Below are 18,964 nucleotides of genomic sequence, written 5' to 3' on the forward strand. Positions count from 1 at the left end.
AGTAGACGGTAAAACTGGCCGGTAAAAATGGACAGTAAAACTGGGCGATGAAAGTAGATGGTAAAAGTGGCCGGTAAAACTGGGCGGTAAATGTGAACAGCACAACTGGACGGTAAAAGTAGATGGTAAAAGTGGCCAGTAAAAGTAGACAGTAAAACTGGGCGGTAAAAGTAGACGGTAAAAGTGGACGGTAAAAGTAGACGGTAAAAATAGACAGTAAAAGTGGACGGTAAAAGTAGACGGTAAAAATAGACAGTAAAAGTGGACGGTAAAGGGGGACAGTAAAAGTGGACGGTAAAACTGGGCGGTAAAAGTAGACGGTAAAAGTGGCCGGTAAAAGGAGATGGTAAAACTGGGCTGTAAAAGTGGGCAGTAAAAGGTGACCGTAAAAGTGGTACCACAAGGGGTCCTTAGGCTGACTTTCGTGGTGCTCAGGGGAAAGTTTTTTCCACATTTGGATCAACAAGTCAAAGTAAAGCACATCTGTGAAATGAAAAAAAAGTAGACCTTGTTTATCTTTCTGTGTATAAAATTAGCTGATTATGAATCTGTGGGTGAAGTAGTCGTTCTGCAATCCAAAAGTTGTGGGTCTAATTCCAGCTTCCTTCTGCCACATTTATAAGGTCCCAAGTGACCTACTGCAATATTTTGTACAGCCCCCTTTAGTCGCAGCAACAATTGCAAATCTTTGGGGGTCTCCACCCAGCTATACAAATTTAGAAACAGAATTTTTTTGCTCCTTCTTCTTTACAAAACAGCTAAAACTGTGAAACTGGATGCTGAGCACCTGGGGAGGCTAATTCAGTCTGCCTCACAGTCTCCATTAAATTTAGCTCTTGCATCTGACTGGAAATTCTCTGTCCATGTTGACCATCAGTTTTAACCAGCGTCTCTGTTCCTGCTAAATGAAATGCATCCCCACAGCATGATGCCGCCACCACCGTGTTTCTGGTGGTATTTTCAGGGATGTGCTGAGTTAACTCTCTGCCACGCATGACATTCTACATGTAGCCTTCAAAGGCCTCCAGCCCACTAATCTTCTCTAAAAACAACCTCTGAGGCCTTTCCAGAACAGTTGCATTTATGGTGACAGTTATTTACATGTGCATTGTCATTAGCCAATCAGAATCAGCTTTATTTGAGAGGATTGTGCACACAAACAAGGATTTTTACTCCATTTATCCTTTGCCTTTAACGTAAAGACATATATGCAGTAACTCTTTTTTTTAGCTGTGTTGCCTTGGTCGCTGAGCATAATTGCCCAATCTGTAATGATGCTGACTGCAATTATTGCTTGAATGGGTATATTTGAGAACATTGTTTTTAATATCTGGCCTAAAGATGTGACGTCTTTTTACTAGTGCTGCTCTCCTCCACTTCAGCAAAAAGCAGGAACCCAGAAGCAAATTGAGTAGTGCTGCCTGAGTCCAGCTGGTTGAGTTCAGCAAATACAAATTTGGTATCCTGGCTCTCCTAAAATCCTCGCTGGGATGTCCTGCCTCCCTCCCTCCCTCTCTCTCTGCTCCTCCGGTCTCTTTCTCACAGCGTTTTCAGCTTTGGTGAGCGCTGCATATCTGACATTACTGTCTCCAGCTCCAAGCAGCTCCGCTCTCATCTGCAAGGTAAGACTCAGCATCCTACACAAACTTTGGCTTTCTGACTTTAGAAAGTTAAAGTATGTATTTTTTTTTTAAGAGAAGCATTTAGTATTTAAGGACGGATTGGCGCATCGAAATAATCATAGAAGTTGGATTTTATCTCTCCTTATCTGGCGATTAAAAAAAAAAAAGAGGAAATGCTTAGTGTTGGGATCTCGAGGAGGACCCTATGAACCACTGCCTCTCGTAAAAAAGTGATTGTTCACTCAGAGTAAACACAGCTCTGAAGAGAGGAGCAACAGGGGGGGATGGAAACTGGACTGAACCTCCCAGAGGGATAAACACTCACTCCCTGGATTCCCAAACCGACCACATGATCTTATTTTGGAGTGATGAGGAGCCAAATCAGCTGAGTCTGATCACTGGACTCGTGAGGAAAGGAAATTATATTAGATTTCACTTTAAAACTGCGTATCATTACGTTGGATAACTGTGACTTTTAGTGGCGCGGCCCGTTGCTCAGGACGCTGAAGAAGAAGAGTTTTGTTTTGATTTGTGGTGTCCTGTGGGAAGCCTGCGCCTTCTTATTATATTACCCTGAATGACTGCAGAGGGAGGTGCAAACCTCCACAGAAACTAGACTAAAGATTACATTTTGTTGTTGTGGCCAATTATAGAAGAATAGGCTGAAGAAAGTCTGAGAACATTTTCAAAATTGTGCTAAAGCCCCCCCCCATTACTTCTGCATTTTGCTTTTTTTTTGCCACACCTCAATGTTTCAGATCATCAAGGACATTTTGATATCAGTTAAATATAGCCCGAGTAAATAAATTATTTCCTTTAATAACCTATTTTAAACAATAAAAGCCCCTTTTAGGTAACGAATGGTTGCGCCACTCGACAACGAACATGAAGCCTTGGCGATAACTGGTAACAAGTATTTTACTTCGGCTCACTTTTCTTTGCAAAATTGTTTTAAATGGTGCACATCACAGGGACTCTGAACCAGAACACCCTGTTTAAGGTGTTGCAACAGAATGTCAGTCAATTTTGAGTCCGGACTTTGAATAGGCCACTCAAACAGCTGCTTTGTTTGAGCCATCAGAAGGCGGATCATTGTCCTTGTGACAGAACTCCCTCAACAGGATATTTTGTGGGGAATTTGAGACATTTATGATTTTTTAGTTTGGCCTTTGAGCTCTCAGACGGAGGCCATGTTTGTCTAGTCTATTTTCCCGTAGCTAAACCACGAAGTTGGATACAAACTGAGGCAAGTGAGGCCCGCAGAGCTTCAGATGTGGCTCTTTTGCAACCTCCTGGATGAGCCATAGATGTCCCCCTGTAGTAATTATGTTAGACCAGCCAATTATGGGAAGGTCCTCCACTGTTTCATATTTTCTCCATTTGTTAATCATGGCTGTCACTGTGGTTCCCAAACTTTCCAGACTGATAGACGACTTTTTCCCCTCCATCGGTTCTTGAGTTGCTGCCTTTAGAGACGGTTCAGCCTACTTCGTGTTGTCAGACAGGTTCTACACTTCACTGGTAATTAGACTTGGGTGTTAATTCATGATTTAAAGGGGTGCAATTACATTTCCAGATGGGAGCAGATTGGTTTGCAGTTTTTCTCTCTGTAAATGAAAAACAGCTTTTTAGGTTTACTCAGATTATCTTTGATATTGAAACTTGTTTGATGACCTGAACTAAAAAAAACACCAACGTATGAGCCATGCTCCTTATGCTGAACTACGAATTTAATTACACGATTGGCTAATTTTACATTTTGGGTGTGCAGAACCAGCTCCTGACAGCTGGTATCAAACATGCTGGCGCCCCAGTTTGAATATTAGGTCGACATCAAAAGTTACAGGCACGTGTCTAACCTACATACCCCTGAGCCGTCAGTCAGGTGGGCGCATAAAAGCTCCTGACATCACAATCTAAATGTTCTGCAGGTTTAGCGCAGGGATCTGTTCTGGATCTCCCTTTGTACCTGCATCTCGGCGTGCCGCCTCGTGTAACGCCCGAGACAACAGCTGCGCGCGCTGACACACAGATAAAAGTCACACCGGGGGAATGACTGGCATCCGAGCGTCTCCAGGGTGCTTCAGATCAGAGTGGCGTGGAAATGTTGCGGTGAAACTTTGCAGGGACTGACATTCAGAGCTAATCTGAAGAGATATGATCCAGTTTGTCGCAACAAAAGTATCTAGCCCTCGGCAGAGATGGGTGACGGCGTGTTGCTTTCTAAAAAAACAGAGGACAGGTCTTTGCTTTCATGCCAAGGTTCATCTGATATAGAAAATGTACTCATTAAAGAGCAAATATGAAGCGTGGGAGGGATGAACTAATTTTGCTTTAACACTTAAATGTTGGCCTGAAGTATTTCATGGAGCAAGCTGATCCTATGAGGAAACTTTGATGCTTAGTTGAGGTCAAAGTTCCCCTTTTTCAACAATAAGAAGGAGAGACTGGGCTGGAGAGCTCCTGGGCCAGGGCAGTGACCCGATAAAGAAGATAAAGGCCTGTCTCAAATCTAAACCGATAAATTGATGATTCCCAAGACTTTGGAGGAAATATTCTGTGAACTGATGGGTTAATTTTACAAAAGATGTAACAGGAAGTGGACCTTCCAGAAAGGCCCAGTTTTGTCTGGCCACTCCAATAAAATGACATCATACCAACATTCAAACACGGTGGTGGTGGTGTGATGGTCTGGGCCTGTTTGCTGCTTCCGGAGCTGAAGGACCTGGTGCTCTCTGGAAGAAAATCCTAAAGAAGATTCCCCTTTCATGACCTCAAGCTTAAGAACAATTGGGTTAACAGTATTAACATCAGCAAGTCCATATCTGAATGGTATAAAAACGCTAAATGACAGGTTTGGTTGCAAATCACAGTTATTATGACTAAACAAGGGTGGTATGTTATATTTTCACGTAAAAACCAGGTTTAATGTCACTGCAAGTCATTGGATACCTTTAATAGAATCATCTGGTGCCTCCATATCAGCTCAACACGCCTGCTGAACTGCTAAGAAAATCTTAGAAAGGCTGTCTCCTTATTGTTTAAACTATAGAAAGGCTAAATAAAAGTATGTCCTGTAGTTCAATAACTACTTGTCTGCTTATATAATCCTTCATACTTACAGGTAAATTAAGGTATAACCAGTATAAACACTGGAAATTTTCACATAAACATTACTGTTTACTACCAAAGGCAAAAGTCGAATTAAATTTCTGCTTTAATAATTTAAACTGATCAGAACCATGGGATATGAATATGACCTGACACAGGGGGCCATTTGTTTTAACTGCTCTTAAAAGTGGGAAAAATGAGAGAACATACCGTTAAAGTCAGGCTGGTGTGTGTTGATCATCGTGGCTACAAGAACGCAGATACTAATAATTAAAAACCAAACAGAGGAAGGAGGCAAGATCTCCAAAATAAGATGTTAGAGACCTGCAGCAAAAAGTGGCATCACAAAGTCTCCATAGCAACCATTAGAGGATGTCACCACGCCGACTAGTGGCTTATATGAAGTGGCAGAGACACATCCTCCCTCCGCTATCGTCACCAATGTAAACAGTTGGTGTTTGCTTATAGCTAACAGGATTTTAACAAGTTTTAAGTCTGACGACTGCGATGATCACAGAGAAAATGGATTTTGCGTCCGTCAAACCATTTCTGTGTCGACTCGTCTTTGAGTTTTGGGTCATTAAACGGCTGACACACCTAATGACGGCTAATTCTCCGTTAACTGGTAGACCAGATGTCTGCTTAATATCCTGGTATTTCAAAGAGTGTTCTTACAATGTCCCCAGAGTCCTTGGAAGAACAACAGACCCACAGCCTCACAGCTCCTCCACCCTACTTTACAGTGGAGACGAGGTCCTCATGTCCAGCCTTTGCTTCAGGCCAGACCCACTCTGTCTAATCCGACCAAAACGCAGAGGTCTTGGTAAAGTCCCTGAAGCCTGAGCTGAAGAGGAGAGAGAATCAGAGAGGACCAGGACTCTGACGAGTCAGAAATGCTCCAACCTCCGTCATTGTTAGGGTGCAAATGATTAGAAAGGGCTTTCCGCACACGCATAGTTGAGTCTTCCCAGGGTTCCTCCACAAGATTCATTCACAAATGACGCACTAGGAAGGAAGGGGTCCACAAAGAAGGACAGAAAGGAAGGACAGAAAGGAAGGACACAAGTAACGAAAGAAAGAAATCAAGGACAGAAGTAACGAAGGTAAGAAGGAAGGACTAGAAAAATTAATAACAGAAAAGAAATGGGGGTAGGACACAAGGAGGGATAAAGATGAAAAATAGGAGGAAGTGGAAGGAAAGAAGGACACAGAAATAAAAGGAAGGGCAAAAGGAGAGAAAGAAGTAGGACAAAAGGACAAACTAACAGAAGGAAGGTCACAAGGAAGAAACAAAAGAAAGAAGGAAGGACAAAACATTTAGACAACAGCAAAGGGAACAACGTCTAAAAATATAAATATTTACCTAAATCCAATTTTTCTTTTTCATTACTTGGAAAAACACTAAAATGACCAAAAACTCGCTCCTCTACCAGCCTGTGTAGAAACGTCCTCAGATATTTATTTCTTCACATGTTTCACACACATTTACATCAACTCCAATGTCGTTTTTGTCCTCTGACCTGTGGCCGGGACCGGTTATAGTTAGAAAGTTCAGGTCAAAGAGAAAAAGACAAGGTCAGCCCCGATCCCTCTGTTCTCAGACGACAGCGCTGGCCTCTGTTTTCCAAGAAGACCACTTCTCAGAGCGTCGGGACGACACAAGCGCCGCTCCTCCCACTGAATCAGCGAGCCGCCTGCCGTTGCTCCGCTTGTTGTTTTACCGCCTGCTAATAACAGAGAAACCAGCGGCTGCAGCCAGAGCAGCTGCGCCGGTGTGAGCCGCTGAAACGTGAGATGGGCAAAGGCAAAAAAAGAGCAGAAAACCAAATGATGAGGAGGAAATGGCAAGTGGTGGAAGGGGGGGGGGGGGGGAGAACTGCTCAGATGCAAAGAGAGATAAAAATGTCCAAGAATTCATGCAGCAGATAAAGACGATCCTAAAATGTTAGCAAGCAGGGCAACGCTTTGATCTATTTACTGCCGACAAGCAGGTTTTATCTGCAGAACCTGTCACAGACACACTGTGAGCCTCTGTTTCTGACTGACAGGCAGCACTCAGCACACAGGGAGCCCAGACCACACACCTGAACCTAGAGCAATGTAACCTCAGAGACCCGACATGAAAGCACGCAAGCCGAGCTAACAGTAAAGCTTCACTTCCATCTTCACTGTAACAAACGGCGGCGGTGGCGGCGTCATGCTGTGGGCTCGCTTTTCTCCAGCATGGACACGGAGGCTGGTCAGAGCTAAATAAGGGAGAATCCTGGAAGAAAAGCTGTCAGATGCTGCAAAAGAGTCAGGACTGTGGTGGAGGTTCATCGACCCTAAACACACAGCCTGAGCTGCAATGGCTTAAATCAAGCCGTATCCAGGTGTTAGAATGGCCTAGTCAAAGTTAAGGCTTAAATCCAATAGGTAATCCACTGCGAGACGTGAACTTGGATGTTTGCAGATGCTCTCTAAGCAATTGGACTGAGCTGGAGTTGTTTTGCATAGTACTGACTAGTGTTGCACCAATACCGATACCGATCCAGCACTAAAATGGTGGTATCGGTATCGGTAAGTACCAACAAATAGGCACTGATACCATTTTGATGTTTGTATGTCACTTGAACGCAGCCTTCTCTTTCCCCAGTAGTATTACACATGTTATATAAGTTCATGAAAGTTGCACTATTTTGGCATTTGAGAGCCAAAACTCAGGGTTTAAAAGAGATTATTCAATTATTAATGTAATTTTACTGTCTTACTGTTGCACTACTATTATACATGTTATAATTTCACGAATGTTGCACTAATTTGGCCTTTGAGAGCCAAAAGTTTATTCAACTATTGTCACCCATTCCAGGTAGGAAATAAAAAGTTCTACTACCCTAAGTAGTTGGTGAAGATTCTCAGTCAGCCAGGTCATCGTCATTCCAAAAAAAGTAAAAAAAACAAAACAAAGCAACTGGACTTGTTTTTCGTAGTTGAAGACGTTTTCCTTCCTCTCCAGGAAGCTTTCTCAATTCAAAAAGTCTTGGTACTGCACATTACTCCAGACTTTTTGAATTGAGAAAGCTTCCTGGAGAGAAAGTGAAATGTCTTCAACTACGAAAAACAAGTCCAGTTGCTTTGTTTTTTTACTTTTTTTGGAATACCCTAAGTAGTATGCAGTTCTTCATTTATACACACACACATCAATTTTAAACAGATGGTATCGGTATCGGCCAATACTGCACAGCCAGGTAATAAGTAAAATAAAAATACAGGTACTGACTCAAAAAGGGCTGAATATAATCCATAAAACACAGGAATAATATTCCCAATAAGATACGCTGAAGTTCGCATGACACAAATGTAACAAAAGTCCCACACTGTATGCGCATGGTGGCCAAGTCGGCTGCGTTTGATGTATAAACCACAGGCTGTTGTTACGGCTACTCATCAAGCGGGTTTGAAAAGACAGGAAACAAGATAAGGCTCCGAACCCCGGCGTCAGCTCTGAGATGAAAGTCTCCAGATCTTCCAAGTGTTCCAAAGAGATTGAGAGCATTTAATCAAATATTAAATAGTTTCCCCTCTAGGACAGCGTGAAAATCCCATAAATGGCAGCGTTAATGTTCTCCCACCTGAAGTAAATCCCCCCCTCCAGGACCGGGGGTAAGCTCTCGCTGAAAACAAAAAAGTCACGACACCGAAGCGAGAGCCGGTTTCTGCCATAAATCACGTTACAGCTTACACAGCGAGCATCTCTGTCAGTTATCAGGGCTTAAAAGTAAAACCCTCCGGGTGCCTTTCTGTAGGGAGACCCGTTGCTCTTGAACTTTGCCTCGGATCGTGAGGTGATGGCGCAGAAGAAGGTGCGGAGTGTCAACAAGTGACTCAGGGGCAGAAAGAGAAGTGAAAGGGTGAAAATAGATGTGTTTAAATGCTGTGGACATGACCGGACGGAGCAGCTGCTGTCGCCGCGGATCTCCTATTGCAGTGGCTGAAAGAGATTGTCGGCATATCTTCAGTTTGGACGTGTTTTAAACTGCTTTTCGGGGGCTGTGATGTGAATTAAATCCACCAGGGGGTGCTGGTGCTACTTTTTGAGGGATAAAAATAGAGACGAGTTTAACAAGCGGTGAGCAGGAACCACTGGTGCAGCAGCAAAGTAACCGTGCCGCTCTGATCCCAGGTTCAGATGACAGAGCCTCTGCGAAGAAAAGTTCGGCTCTCTGTCCCGAAGCGCGTAGCCCCTTTAAATGCCAGCTTACAACAATGGCTCCAGCACTCCGTGGTCTTGACATTTCTCTGGACAGGGCAGAGATTAACACTTCATCAGGCCTCAGCTGGCGCCCATTTGCAGCTCTGTTATCATCCCACCCTATGGCACCGGTCAGAAAGGTCACATACCTCAACCTGGAGCCACCAAAGGGGGGTGGGGTTTAACTCGCCGGTGAAAAGGGCCTTCAGGCAAAGCGAGGCGCATTCTAACGCGGGGATGTCTGCTTGTTCTTCTTTTGAAAGCTAAAGAGAGACGGCGGAACCAGAGGACAAGAGGAAGCGCAGCGTGCCGTTCGCAGCTCCATCCAGCATCACCGGGCGCAGCAGCCTGGCTGAACCGCCTCAGCCCCCAATCCGCAGAGACCCGCAGCCGCACCGCCCCGCCGCCCTCATGGAGCGCGTCCAGCACATGACCAAGTCGGCCATCCGTCGAGCGTCTCAGATCGAGGTGAACCCCCAGGCCAAGAGGAACCTGCAGGAGCTCTTTGTCAACTTCACGCTCATCCTCATCTGCCTGCTTCTCATTTACATCATCGTCCTGCTGAGCAGCTGAAGGGACATATGCCGAGTCCGCCGGAGCTCAAGAGCCGGAAAACGGAGCTTTTCTGACAAAGATCAGATTTATTTTTTTTTAAATTAGTCATTATATTTTTGCTTCTTTTATTTAATCCAAAGCAACCCGACTGCAACAGTTCAACTACTTTCATCCAGTATGTCTGTATGCACCGCATTATTCTGATTACACTGTTCAAAAGCAATATTAAACACCGTGCACATGCAATGGAAAACAACAATATATCTCTGAGGTGTACTTCCTGTTGCCACCGTCACAGGCATGAACTTTTGTCTTTAGGTTTGCATTGACTGAGACATAACCTTCACAGCTAAAAAGAACAACCCTACACCAAGCGGTGTGATTTTTCTAAACTTTTTAAACCTCACGAGGTCCTTTAACGCTCCAGTCTAGTGCATATGCCCTTAAGCTTCCTTAAAACTCCCAGAAGTCTACTTCTGGTTGAAATATTTATATCACATTTTACTTTTAAAGGCCAGAATATTTATTTAAATCTGCAGTTTTTATTTGAAAAAAAAAAAAATACTGAAATAATTTCCATGAAATACATTGCAATGAACATGGGTCAATGACTGGCAGCAACATTGGTGTTGATGCCCCCAGTGCCAGTTTGAAAGTAAACTGAGATCTATAAAACAAATAGAGAAATTTATAAAAAAATTATTTTCCCAAAAACTGCAGTACATTTTTATATATATTATGCTTTATAGGAGAAAAGTTCCAAAATATTTACGTATATAATATTAATTAAGCCTTTTATGGCCAGTATGTTCACATAGTACCTGCACCGTTTTTTTTTCAAAATGAACACAAAAAAGCTGAGAATCAAAAATGATTTTCCAAAAATACAGTACGCATACATATAAAACAAAAACAGATATTAGCAGTAACAAGCATTTATTGCTAGGTACTAACAGTAAAGTGTCTTGAGCTTTGCTGCATGCTTTGAACAAATGAAAAGTGCTTTTTGTTTTACTGTTGTCAATGGGAATTAAATTTTTCCTGAGGACAAAAGACGTTTTTTTTTGTTTGTTTTTTTGCAGCTTAACTATAATAAGGAACTGAGATAAATTGATTTGTACAAATAAGAAATTATCTCTAGAAAATTTGAGCTACGTCCATTCACTATTTCTTAGTGAATGGATTTCTTAAAAAACACTTTCTCTAGGAATTTCTCTGAGATTTCAATAAAAAAAACGTAAAAAATAAAGTGTAATTAAAGCTGCGTCCAGCAGGTGGCGATAAAGTTCACACAAACTACATTAGAATTTAAGCAGATCCAAAGCAGAGCAAGGCTAAAGATCCTCATAAAACCAAAAATAAAACAGTTGTAGTTCATGTTTTCTTAAAATTGAATGGAAACAAGATAAGGAGTTAAGCGGACGTGGAAAATAGAACATAAAGCTGCATCACTTGAATCAATTTCATTCAGAGTGGGAATGCTTAAAGTGGAACATGCTATGCTGTAATTTTTAATATCCTAGAGACCCTTATAAAATCATTTAGAAAATGTTTTGTTTCGGTCACATAAACAAAAACGTATGTAAAAATGCAAGCAAAGAAGAAAACTAACAAAAAGGATGCTGCTTTTCATTCTAACAATCTATATCTATAAGTAACTGTTGCAGTTATAAAACATCACCAGATAAGTAATTAAGAGAATATATATATATATATATATATATATATATATATATATATATATATATATATATATATATATATATACACAAATTCTATTCAACTTAATTACCTGGTGGATGGAAATTGACTTTGGCGCCACCTACTGGCTAACACCTAAAGGTGGTGGAGCAGCAGCACCTTACTGTGGTAAATTTCAACTTTTAAAGGTTATTCCAGGAAACTTTAAAAATTGTTTTAAAAACGTCAACTTTCGGAATGTATCATGAAAAATAAGATGCATCAATTTATTTTCAACATATTTTACAAAACGTCAATAAGAGGTTTTAGCCAAACCGTGTTTTCGCACTAGCGGTATCAAACAAGCTTTACCTTTTCATTCACGTATTAGCTAGATAAATCAATCTGCAATAAAACTATTTAAAATGCAGCACATAAATAACTTTAATCACATTATGGTTTATACATGTTGTCAGCCAGATTGCAGTCAAACTTAATTTCTCACCTTTTATTGTGCGACGTTCAATGAAAAGTCAAAAAATGGTTGTGATTTCTGTAAACTTGTGTTCAATAACCGTGTAATATATGGAAGCAACAAGCTGCAATGCAGATTGCAGTTTTGGTCCACAGTGGGCGAAAAATGCAATTAACACCGTTGGTTAAATCCTTTGCTTGGGAGTTTATCATGCAGACCTGGTTGCCTTATTCAAGACGAAGAATTATTAAAATAAATGTTTTGGTTTTCTTACTTGAATGCCTGTAAGACGTCTGATATTCAAGCTGTCAAACACTGAATAAACGCAATAATTACATACTTTAAAAAGAAAACGTGTTTTGTGCTTGTCCCATTTTCTACTCAGCCTTCAGCTCAAAGCTCAGGAGTGGTTGGTGGGTTTGGGTTCAGAGGATTGGACTGTACTGGTGCCTGCTGAACCGTGCCGTAAAGTAAAAGCGCTGCTAGTTAGTTAGTGCTTTAATGGATCTTAACTACAAAGTCTGAACTTGACAAGGCTGCCATGTGGTCCTAGAGGACATGAGATAAGACTAAGAACTCCTACCTGCTGCCTTCTCCCTGGAGCATTTCATGCTTATTGTTAGGTGTGGCAGTGGACATGTGATGCTCTGGGCCTTTTTTTCTACTAAAGAGTAAAATGGCAAAAAGAATTTGCATGTAAATCCAGGGTTCTCAGCAAGAAAAAAAAATGGTGATAAGTGGATATTTTGAGGAAGACAATAACATACAAAGGATGCAAAATTAAAGGGCCAGACCTAAATTCTGTGGAAAACCTTTGGCTTGCAGCAAGACGCTCATGGCTGTGCATGCTGCCCTGGGGTGTTTCTGCGTTGACGTTCTCAGTGCATTGGAGGGTTTTTCTCAGGGTACTCCACCTCCTTCCTACAGTTAGCTTAATTGGTCTCTCCAAACTGTACTGAAGAGTGAGTGTGATGGGCTGGTGACCTGTCCAGGGTGTACCCTGCCCCTGTTACCCAATGACTGCTGGAGAACGACACCAGCCCGCTGCAACCCTGCAAGGACAGGTGGGTGTAGACGATGGATGAAGATAAGAGAGAACCTGGGATTTTGGGTGAGCACGGGAGATTATGCAATGAGGACTGGCTGGAGATGCGTATGTCTAAGCGTAGAGCTGGGTAACAAGAGTAAAAAAACAGCAACACAGAGGGCAAAACGGTGTCTACAGTCCAAGTTGTTTTGAAAGAGAAAAATAAAAGCTAATGAGAAAGATGACTGGCGCCGCCTAGTGGCAAAACGCGATAACGGAGGATGTTGCATCGTTTCTGATACGATAAAAAGAACATGAAGTAACTTATATCTTTTTTAGCTAAGAGTAAGTTAAAACATGACCCATCACAGCTTTTACAAAAATGAATACCTTGACTGTTCTTTTTAAAGATTTATATATATATATATATATATATATATATATATATATATATATATATATATATATATATATATATATATGTAAGACAATTACAAAAAATGTCCCCTATTTCTGCTCCATGTGATCAAACCCACTATTGCATTTTGAGAAAAATCTAAATCTATCTTACCTTCTTGTTTTGGCATGTTGGGATCATTATCTTTAACTTTGTAACATTTCTATAAATTAGTAAAAATTGCTTCAGATGTAGAAAGAACAAAAGAGTCACAGCTGAAAATGACAAACAATGACAGTAAAAAAATGTACAAACTGGTTATTTTCTCACAATCAGTGTTTTATTGTTCCATAACATACAACAGAAGTGATATAAATATAAATATTGTTATAACTGTAATAGGTTTACTTCAAAAAGGGCATGACAGAGATGTAACTGTGAGTTTTCTTCTTCTTTAGACCACTTTCTGTTCAGTTTAAATAACACAATTGTATTTATTTCATTTCTGTCAACTCTTTTGACATTTCAAACAATAAATAACAGAGTAAAAAAATAAAACAAAGCCTGCTCTTTAATACGTTAAATGTAACAGTTTGAAAAGGCATTACAAACGTTGCAAAGGTCCTTTAACCGTCATGAGACATGTTTTTAATTCTTAAAAAGGAAAAATTTAATAAACAAAAACTGAATGTGATTGTGAGATAATATATTAAATTTAAAAAAATTTAAGATTTCTGCCCTGTAGAGAGCAGATATCTAGAATAAAATGCCCATATTTTATATAATAAATTAATCTAAACTTCACAGTGTGCATGGAGCAATGAACCAGCTGGGGTTCAGTGCATCTGGACCTTAATGCCAGAAAGATCCCCTGAACTCGCCGTTATTCCTTCCTTTTTACATTGAAGTATTTACAGTTAAACCATTTTAGCACATTCAGCACAACTTCAGAGACTAGATGCTTCATTCATGACAAATAGGACAGATTTCTGAATCCTTATCGTTATATTGTTTAAGTTGTTTCAGGAAGTGTTGAACTCTACATTTAGTGAGAAGATTACTCTGAAATTTTTTGACCAAATGGGCTCTGGGAAATATGTGCAGCACCCTTTGCATTTAATGGCATAAATGTTTTGGTATAAAAACCAAAAATTCATAAAAAAAAAAAAAAAACATTGAAAATTCATGAGCTGCATTGATTGAGTGGGGAATGTTTGTGTTTTTGTTTTTACATTTCTCTGGGGAAAAAATATGGCGTTACACAGAGCCCAATCTTCAAATTGGGAAAAATGGTCATTCATCTTTACTAGGAAGGACGAACCTGGAAGAAAGTAGCTACCATCCTAAACTTCCATATATCTAAAACACCATTAACAAACCGAGTTATCACACAGTGACGCTAAGAAAAAAAAATTCTTTCCGACCGCCACAAACGTGAAGTTTGCTAAACTGACTTCATCTGGAAACGTGTGCTTTGGTCAGAAGAGTCTTAGCTGGTGGCAAACGTCATCCTCACAATCAAGCATGGGGGAGGATTAGTGATGCTGTGGGCCTGCTTCCTTTCCAAATTCCCTGAAAACCATGTCAGAGATTGTTTAATCATTTTCCCTTTGAAAGATTTTAGTTAAAAATCTTGTGAACTGTACGAGAAAATGGAATAAGGAATGGCTGTACAAATAATTAAGAGTATGGGTGCCAACAAATCTGAAGGGTGTTCAATCAAAATTGACAGGATTATAATTTCAGATTTTTCTGTGCGGGGATTAAACAGCACACGTGAATACAGGATTTAAAGCAGATAAAAAGGGGAGAAATTTCTCATGTGATTGCCTCTGCACCCCTTTTTGGTGGTGTCCAAATAAAAACACGTGAAGCCTTAATAAAACCGTAGGAGTTCAAACACTTCTTGAATGCCTACAGCCGCTCCATGTTTGGTAAATGAAGACAAGCGGTCATCAGACTGGTGTAGTATGTTTACGCCTTGGACTCTTAAACGCACGTCTGGCTTACCAAGAACAGAACGGGCCTCTTTTGGGTTTGAAGATGAGCATGCAGCTTTGAAAACTGTACAGATTTATGAATGGATTCCAGCACATTAACTATAGTATGTAAACTTTTTGAGCCAAAGGAGCTATAAGTAAGATATTTACTGAAAAATCAACCTAAATCATTCTCATTTGTCACCCAGGATGGAAGTAAGATTCCCCATAAACAATCGGTCTTTTCCATCAATAACGTCTTAGTGAAGGTTTTCTCCTTTGAAACCTAGAGGTACTGTGCAGAATAACTTTGGGTTCAGAGTGTAGCCGTGTTTACTTCCTGGTTCCCAATAATATGAGAGTTCCCAGGGTTCCCAAAACAGAGCATTTGGTATTTTATTTTGGCAAAAGAGCAGCAGCCTAAAGACATGGAAGCCAGGAAGAGAGGCGGATCAGAAATAGAACAAAATACATCGTATACCTGTCCTGTGTGAGTAAAAAATTCACATCAGCAACGCACCGTTTAAAAACGGCATATTAGATTGTTGTGATTGCCAAGCTGTCCTACCGATTTGAGCCACAAGGTGTCAGTATTACTTATAGCTCCTTTAAAAGTAAAGAAACTGGACGGTGCACTGCAAAGATATGAGTCTTCAGGTGAATGAGAGCAGCATGAGTGTTTCTGTTTCCACATGCTCCGTGGTCTGTCCTCACAGCCAGAGACATGCAGCAGGGGAGTTCAGGCCCAGACGTTGAGTTTCTCATTAAACTTGGACCAAACGCTCCTTGGCATTAAATAATAAAAATAATAATAATAAACAACCGTGTACAATAGGTAGAACTCCTCTTCTTTACATCTCTGGTAGCTGTGGTGTAAAAAAAAAAAAACAGACCACAGGAAAAACAGTAGCTTCATACGTTATAAATAGTGTAATAATAAAAATACGAGGGGCGCTTGGTTCAGCCCGTCTTCGCGTTTCTCCTCCTGAGGCTGTTGTGGCGTCAGAAACTGTAAACCAAGCGCCCCTCGGTTAGCTCGGACGTTTCAGACACGTACTGTATGTACACAGTCAAAGCACTGGGAGAGCGAGCTAAAGTTAGGCTTTTGTTTTGTTGTCCTTGCTGGTGTCGTCATTTTTACTGCAGAGGCCGAAAAAAGCGCAACCAGAACCAAGACGAACGACAAGTCCACGAGTAAAACACAGGAGCATGAAGGCAGCCTAGTTTCAGATAGTAAATCCTAATGAGTTGAGCTCAAAATCACGTTAAAAGCCAGATTCGTACTGGTTTTGGTAAAAAAAAATAAAAATCCTTTACCTACATGGCAAATAATTTACCAGTAAGTGTGGTGGAGTAATAGAAAACCAACAGATCCAGCAGTTCTGACATGAAAGCGGCTGATTCTGTGTAGTTGAATCGTAGATTGAAAAGAGCTTGGTTCAGTCAGTGAGGAGGTTTAAGGGTTAAAATCCTTAAAGCTGTTTAAGGATGAAGGCAACAAATGCTGTACATGTTGAGGACGATAGGTTGTGTCAGACACTGGTCAGAAGAAGTGCGAATCATACAAAGGAGAGCAAAAAATGGAAAACAAAATCAGGAAAATGGAAATCTAATATTGTAGTCGGGCAAGTGGTAAAGACAAAAATCAGTCCTCAGCTCCTGGATGATTAAATAAGCTCTGCAGGCCTTTTGTGGGCTGATTTTTTTTTACTTTCTTTATGGGACTATAAGCTACAATTAGTCTGCTGGATGACCTCCAAACACTGATTTCAAGCCCAGTACAGTGGGAAGCACGGTGGCGTAGGCATTATGGTATGGGAATCTATCTCAAAAAGACCGTTTAGCTCATTTCTGGGGAATATGGATCAGTTTAAATGAATCGAGAAACGCCTCGTCATCTTAAGCCGAAGAGGAAGAGCCCTTAAAATGGGTGTTTCAAGAAGACAATGACCCCAAGTACAGCAGTAAGCAAACCAAATAAAATGTTGACTAAAAATAGTTCTTAGGTCGTTGCTTTATCAGATTTAAACTGACTCGAATCTAAATGAAACAACTGTTAACTTAGAAAGAAGCATTGCTGAAATTGGACTATATTTTAATTGCTCCTTACAGAAATCTATCTCAGACATTGAAAAAAAAAAGCCTCTGCATCTACTCTCTAAACGTTCTTTCTCTCCCTTTCCTCAAATTCAGAAGTTTACATACACCAAGATTACTGTGGCTTTAAAACATCCAGGAAAGCCCAGATGACGAAGTAGTGGCTTTGTAAGGTTCTGATGGGCAAATTTAAGTGAAAGGACGCCTGCTGACGTGTATAAAGGTAAAACCTCAAACACAAAATTCTTTCTTCCCAATATCTCAGCCCAGATGTGCGGTGGTGGCAGCGTCATGTGTGGAGATGTTCTGCTTCAGCAAAGACTGGTGCACAACCTGAAGATGTCCACCAGGGAGTTAAAGCTTGAGCACAAAATGGGTTTTCTAGATGGTCAATAATGCTAATGAAACCAGCAAATTGGATAAAAAGAGGCTTAAGAACTGCAAAGCCAATCCTCTGAGATGACCATCAGAAATGTCCTGAAATTTCCACCCTAGAAAGGTTTTGGCCAGAGCATGGCAGCCTACAAACCCGATCTCCTTACATCTGTTCTGTTAGGATGAATAGGCCAGAATTACAGGAAACTGCTATGAGAATATAGTAAAATACCAAAAAATATTTGACCTAAGTCATACAGTTTAAAAGCTGATTTTACCAAATACTAAAGAAATGGATGTAAACCTCTGAATTTTTACAAAATAAAGAAAAAGTCTCGTTATATCTGCCCTTTAGCAAATAAAAAAAAACCTATATCTATTAATCCTAGTTGACCTAAAACTGCTAAAAGTTTATTTAAATTCAGTGTCAGATAGAAAGGAAAAAAAATATATAGTATTTTTTATATAAAGTGCATGTAAATATCTGGTTTCAACTGTCACTGATCAGACCTTATTGTTAAATCAAGTTTTGCATCACGATTCCAAAAGCTAGCATGAACTTTTGGTAACGATGAAGCCTGGTTAGCCCCTCCTCATCCCTTCATGTATGGAAGCCCTAAGACAGAAGTCACACTGGAAGCCTGAAATGCTGCGATGACGCCTGGATGTCTGATATCTCAGTCCATCAAATGACTCGAATCGTGCCGTTAGATCGCCGTCAAACTTTAGCTCTCTGTCCCATTACTTTACCAATTTTTATTTTTTTTGACAGAACTGGGGTATTTTTTGCCAGTCAGAAAGAGAAGTACAGGGAGTACAAGTCTTCCTCTTTTGGAACATATTCCTTGCCTTTTTCAGCCTCGATCCCCCTCGAGTCTGATGGTGTGGGAGCGCCGGCTTCAGGAAGGCTGGGGGGGAAATAAAGAAAAAAAAAAGAGCTCTTACAATGAAGAGGAGAAAACGACAGAGAGAGTAACAGTGACTGGCTTGTGTGGCGTGATTGTGGGCTGAAACGGTGACAGCGCATAATGACGAGGGATCCAGGGAGAGCTTGAGATGGATAGAATGGCCCAAAAACAAAGCAGATCAACGTTCCTGAACAAATCCTCAGGTTTCACACCGACTCCTCGATTCAGCTGCGGTCGATTCCCCCCGGTGGCAAACCTTCCAGTGATTCCTAATCAGCTGCAGCAAGCAGCACGCCTTCATCTGTTCGCTTTGTGTCCGCTGCTGAAGACAGAGGCGGCAGCTGCTACCCTTTCTTTCTTTGAAGTTTTCCACTCCTAAATTGCCGCAGTGCAGTTTTCTCCTATTTAGGTCCCACTGAGACTGATTTGAACTTGCAAAGTTTTGAGTTTCCCACCTATCTTCTCTTTTATTTATTTGCTACCAACAGCAGATGGAGATGAAAGCGA

At 40.9% G+C, this 18,964-nt stretch overlaps 2 protein-coding genes across 7 annotated transcripts in view; one reads left to right on the forward strand and one right to left on the reverse strand.

Moving 5' to 3' along the window:
- Positions 1–1,515: 1,515 nt before the first annotated feature.
- On the forward strand, positions 1,516–10,357 carry pln (phospholamban). 2 transcript variants are annotated; one of them, XR_002427485.2, is made up of 3 exons: positions 1,516–1,622; positions 9,228–9,897; positions 9,930–10,357. XR_002427485.2 is itself a non-coding variant. In XM_021313411.2 (2 exons), the coding sequence occupies exon 2, from the start codon at positions 9,376–9,378 to the stop codon at positions 9,535–9,537; it is 162 nt and encodes a 53-aa protein (XP_021169086.1). In that variant the 5' UTR covers positions 1,516–1,622; positions 9,228–9,375; the 3' UTR covers positions 9,538–9,778. The 2 variants fall into 2 exon arrangements, 1 of the variants encoding a protein (XP_021169086.1); XM_021313411.2 differs by lacking the exon at positions 9,930–10,357 and having other exon boundaries at positions 9,228–9,778.
- A 3,059-nt stretch (positions 10,358–13,416) lies between these two features.
- LOC105921453 (protein FAM184A) overlaps positions 13,417–18,964 on the reverse strand; it is a 78,561-nt gene continuing 73,013 nt past the window's right edge. For 3 of the 5 annotated variants that reach the window (XM_036128457.1, XM_036128460.1, XM_036128458.1), the window contains one exon: positions 13,417–18,457. In XM_036128457.1, the coding sequence (XP_035984350.1) occupies positions 18,343–18,457 (115 nt within the window). In that variant the 3' untranslated portion in view covers positions 13,417–18,342. The remainder of the gene's footprint in view (positions 18,458–18,964) is intronic. The other 2 variants (XM_012857169.3, XM_036128459.1) reach the window with 2 other exon arrangements.

This window comes from Fundulus heteroclitus, chromosome 24 (genome assembly GCF_011125445.2).
Source record: "Fundulus heteroclitus isolate FHET01 chromosome 24, MU-UCD_Fhet_4.1, whole genome shotgun sequence".
In the NCBI taxonomy this organism is placed as follows: Eukaryota; Metazoa; Chordata; class Actinopteri; order Cyprinodontiformes; family Fundulidae; genus Fundulus; species Fundulus heteroclitus.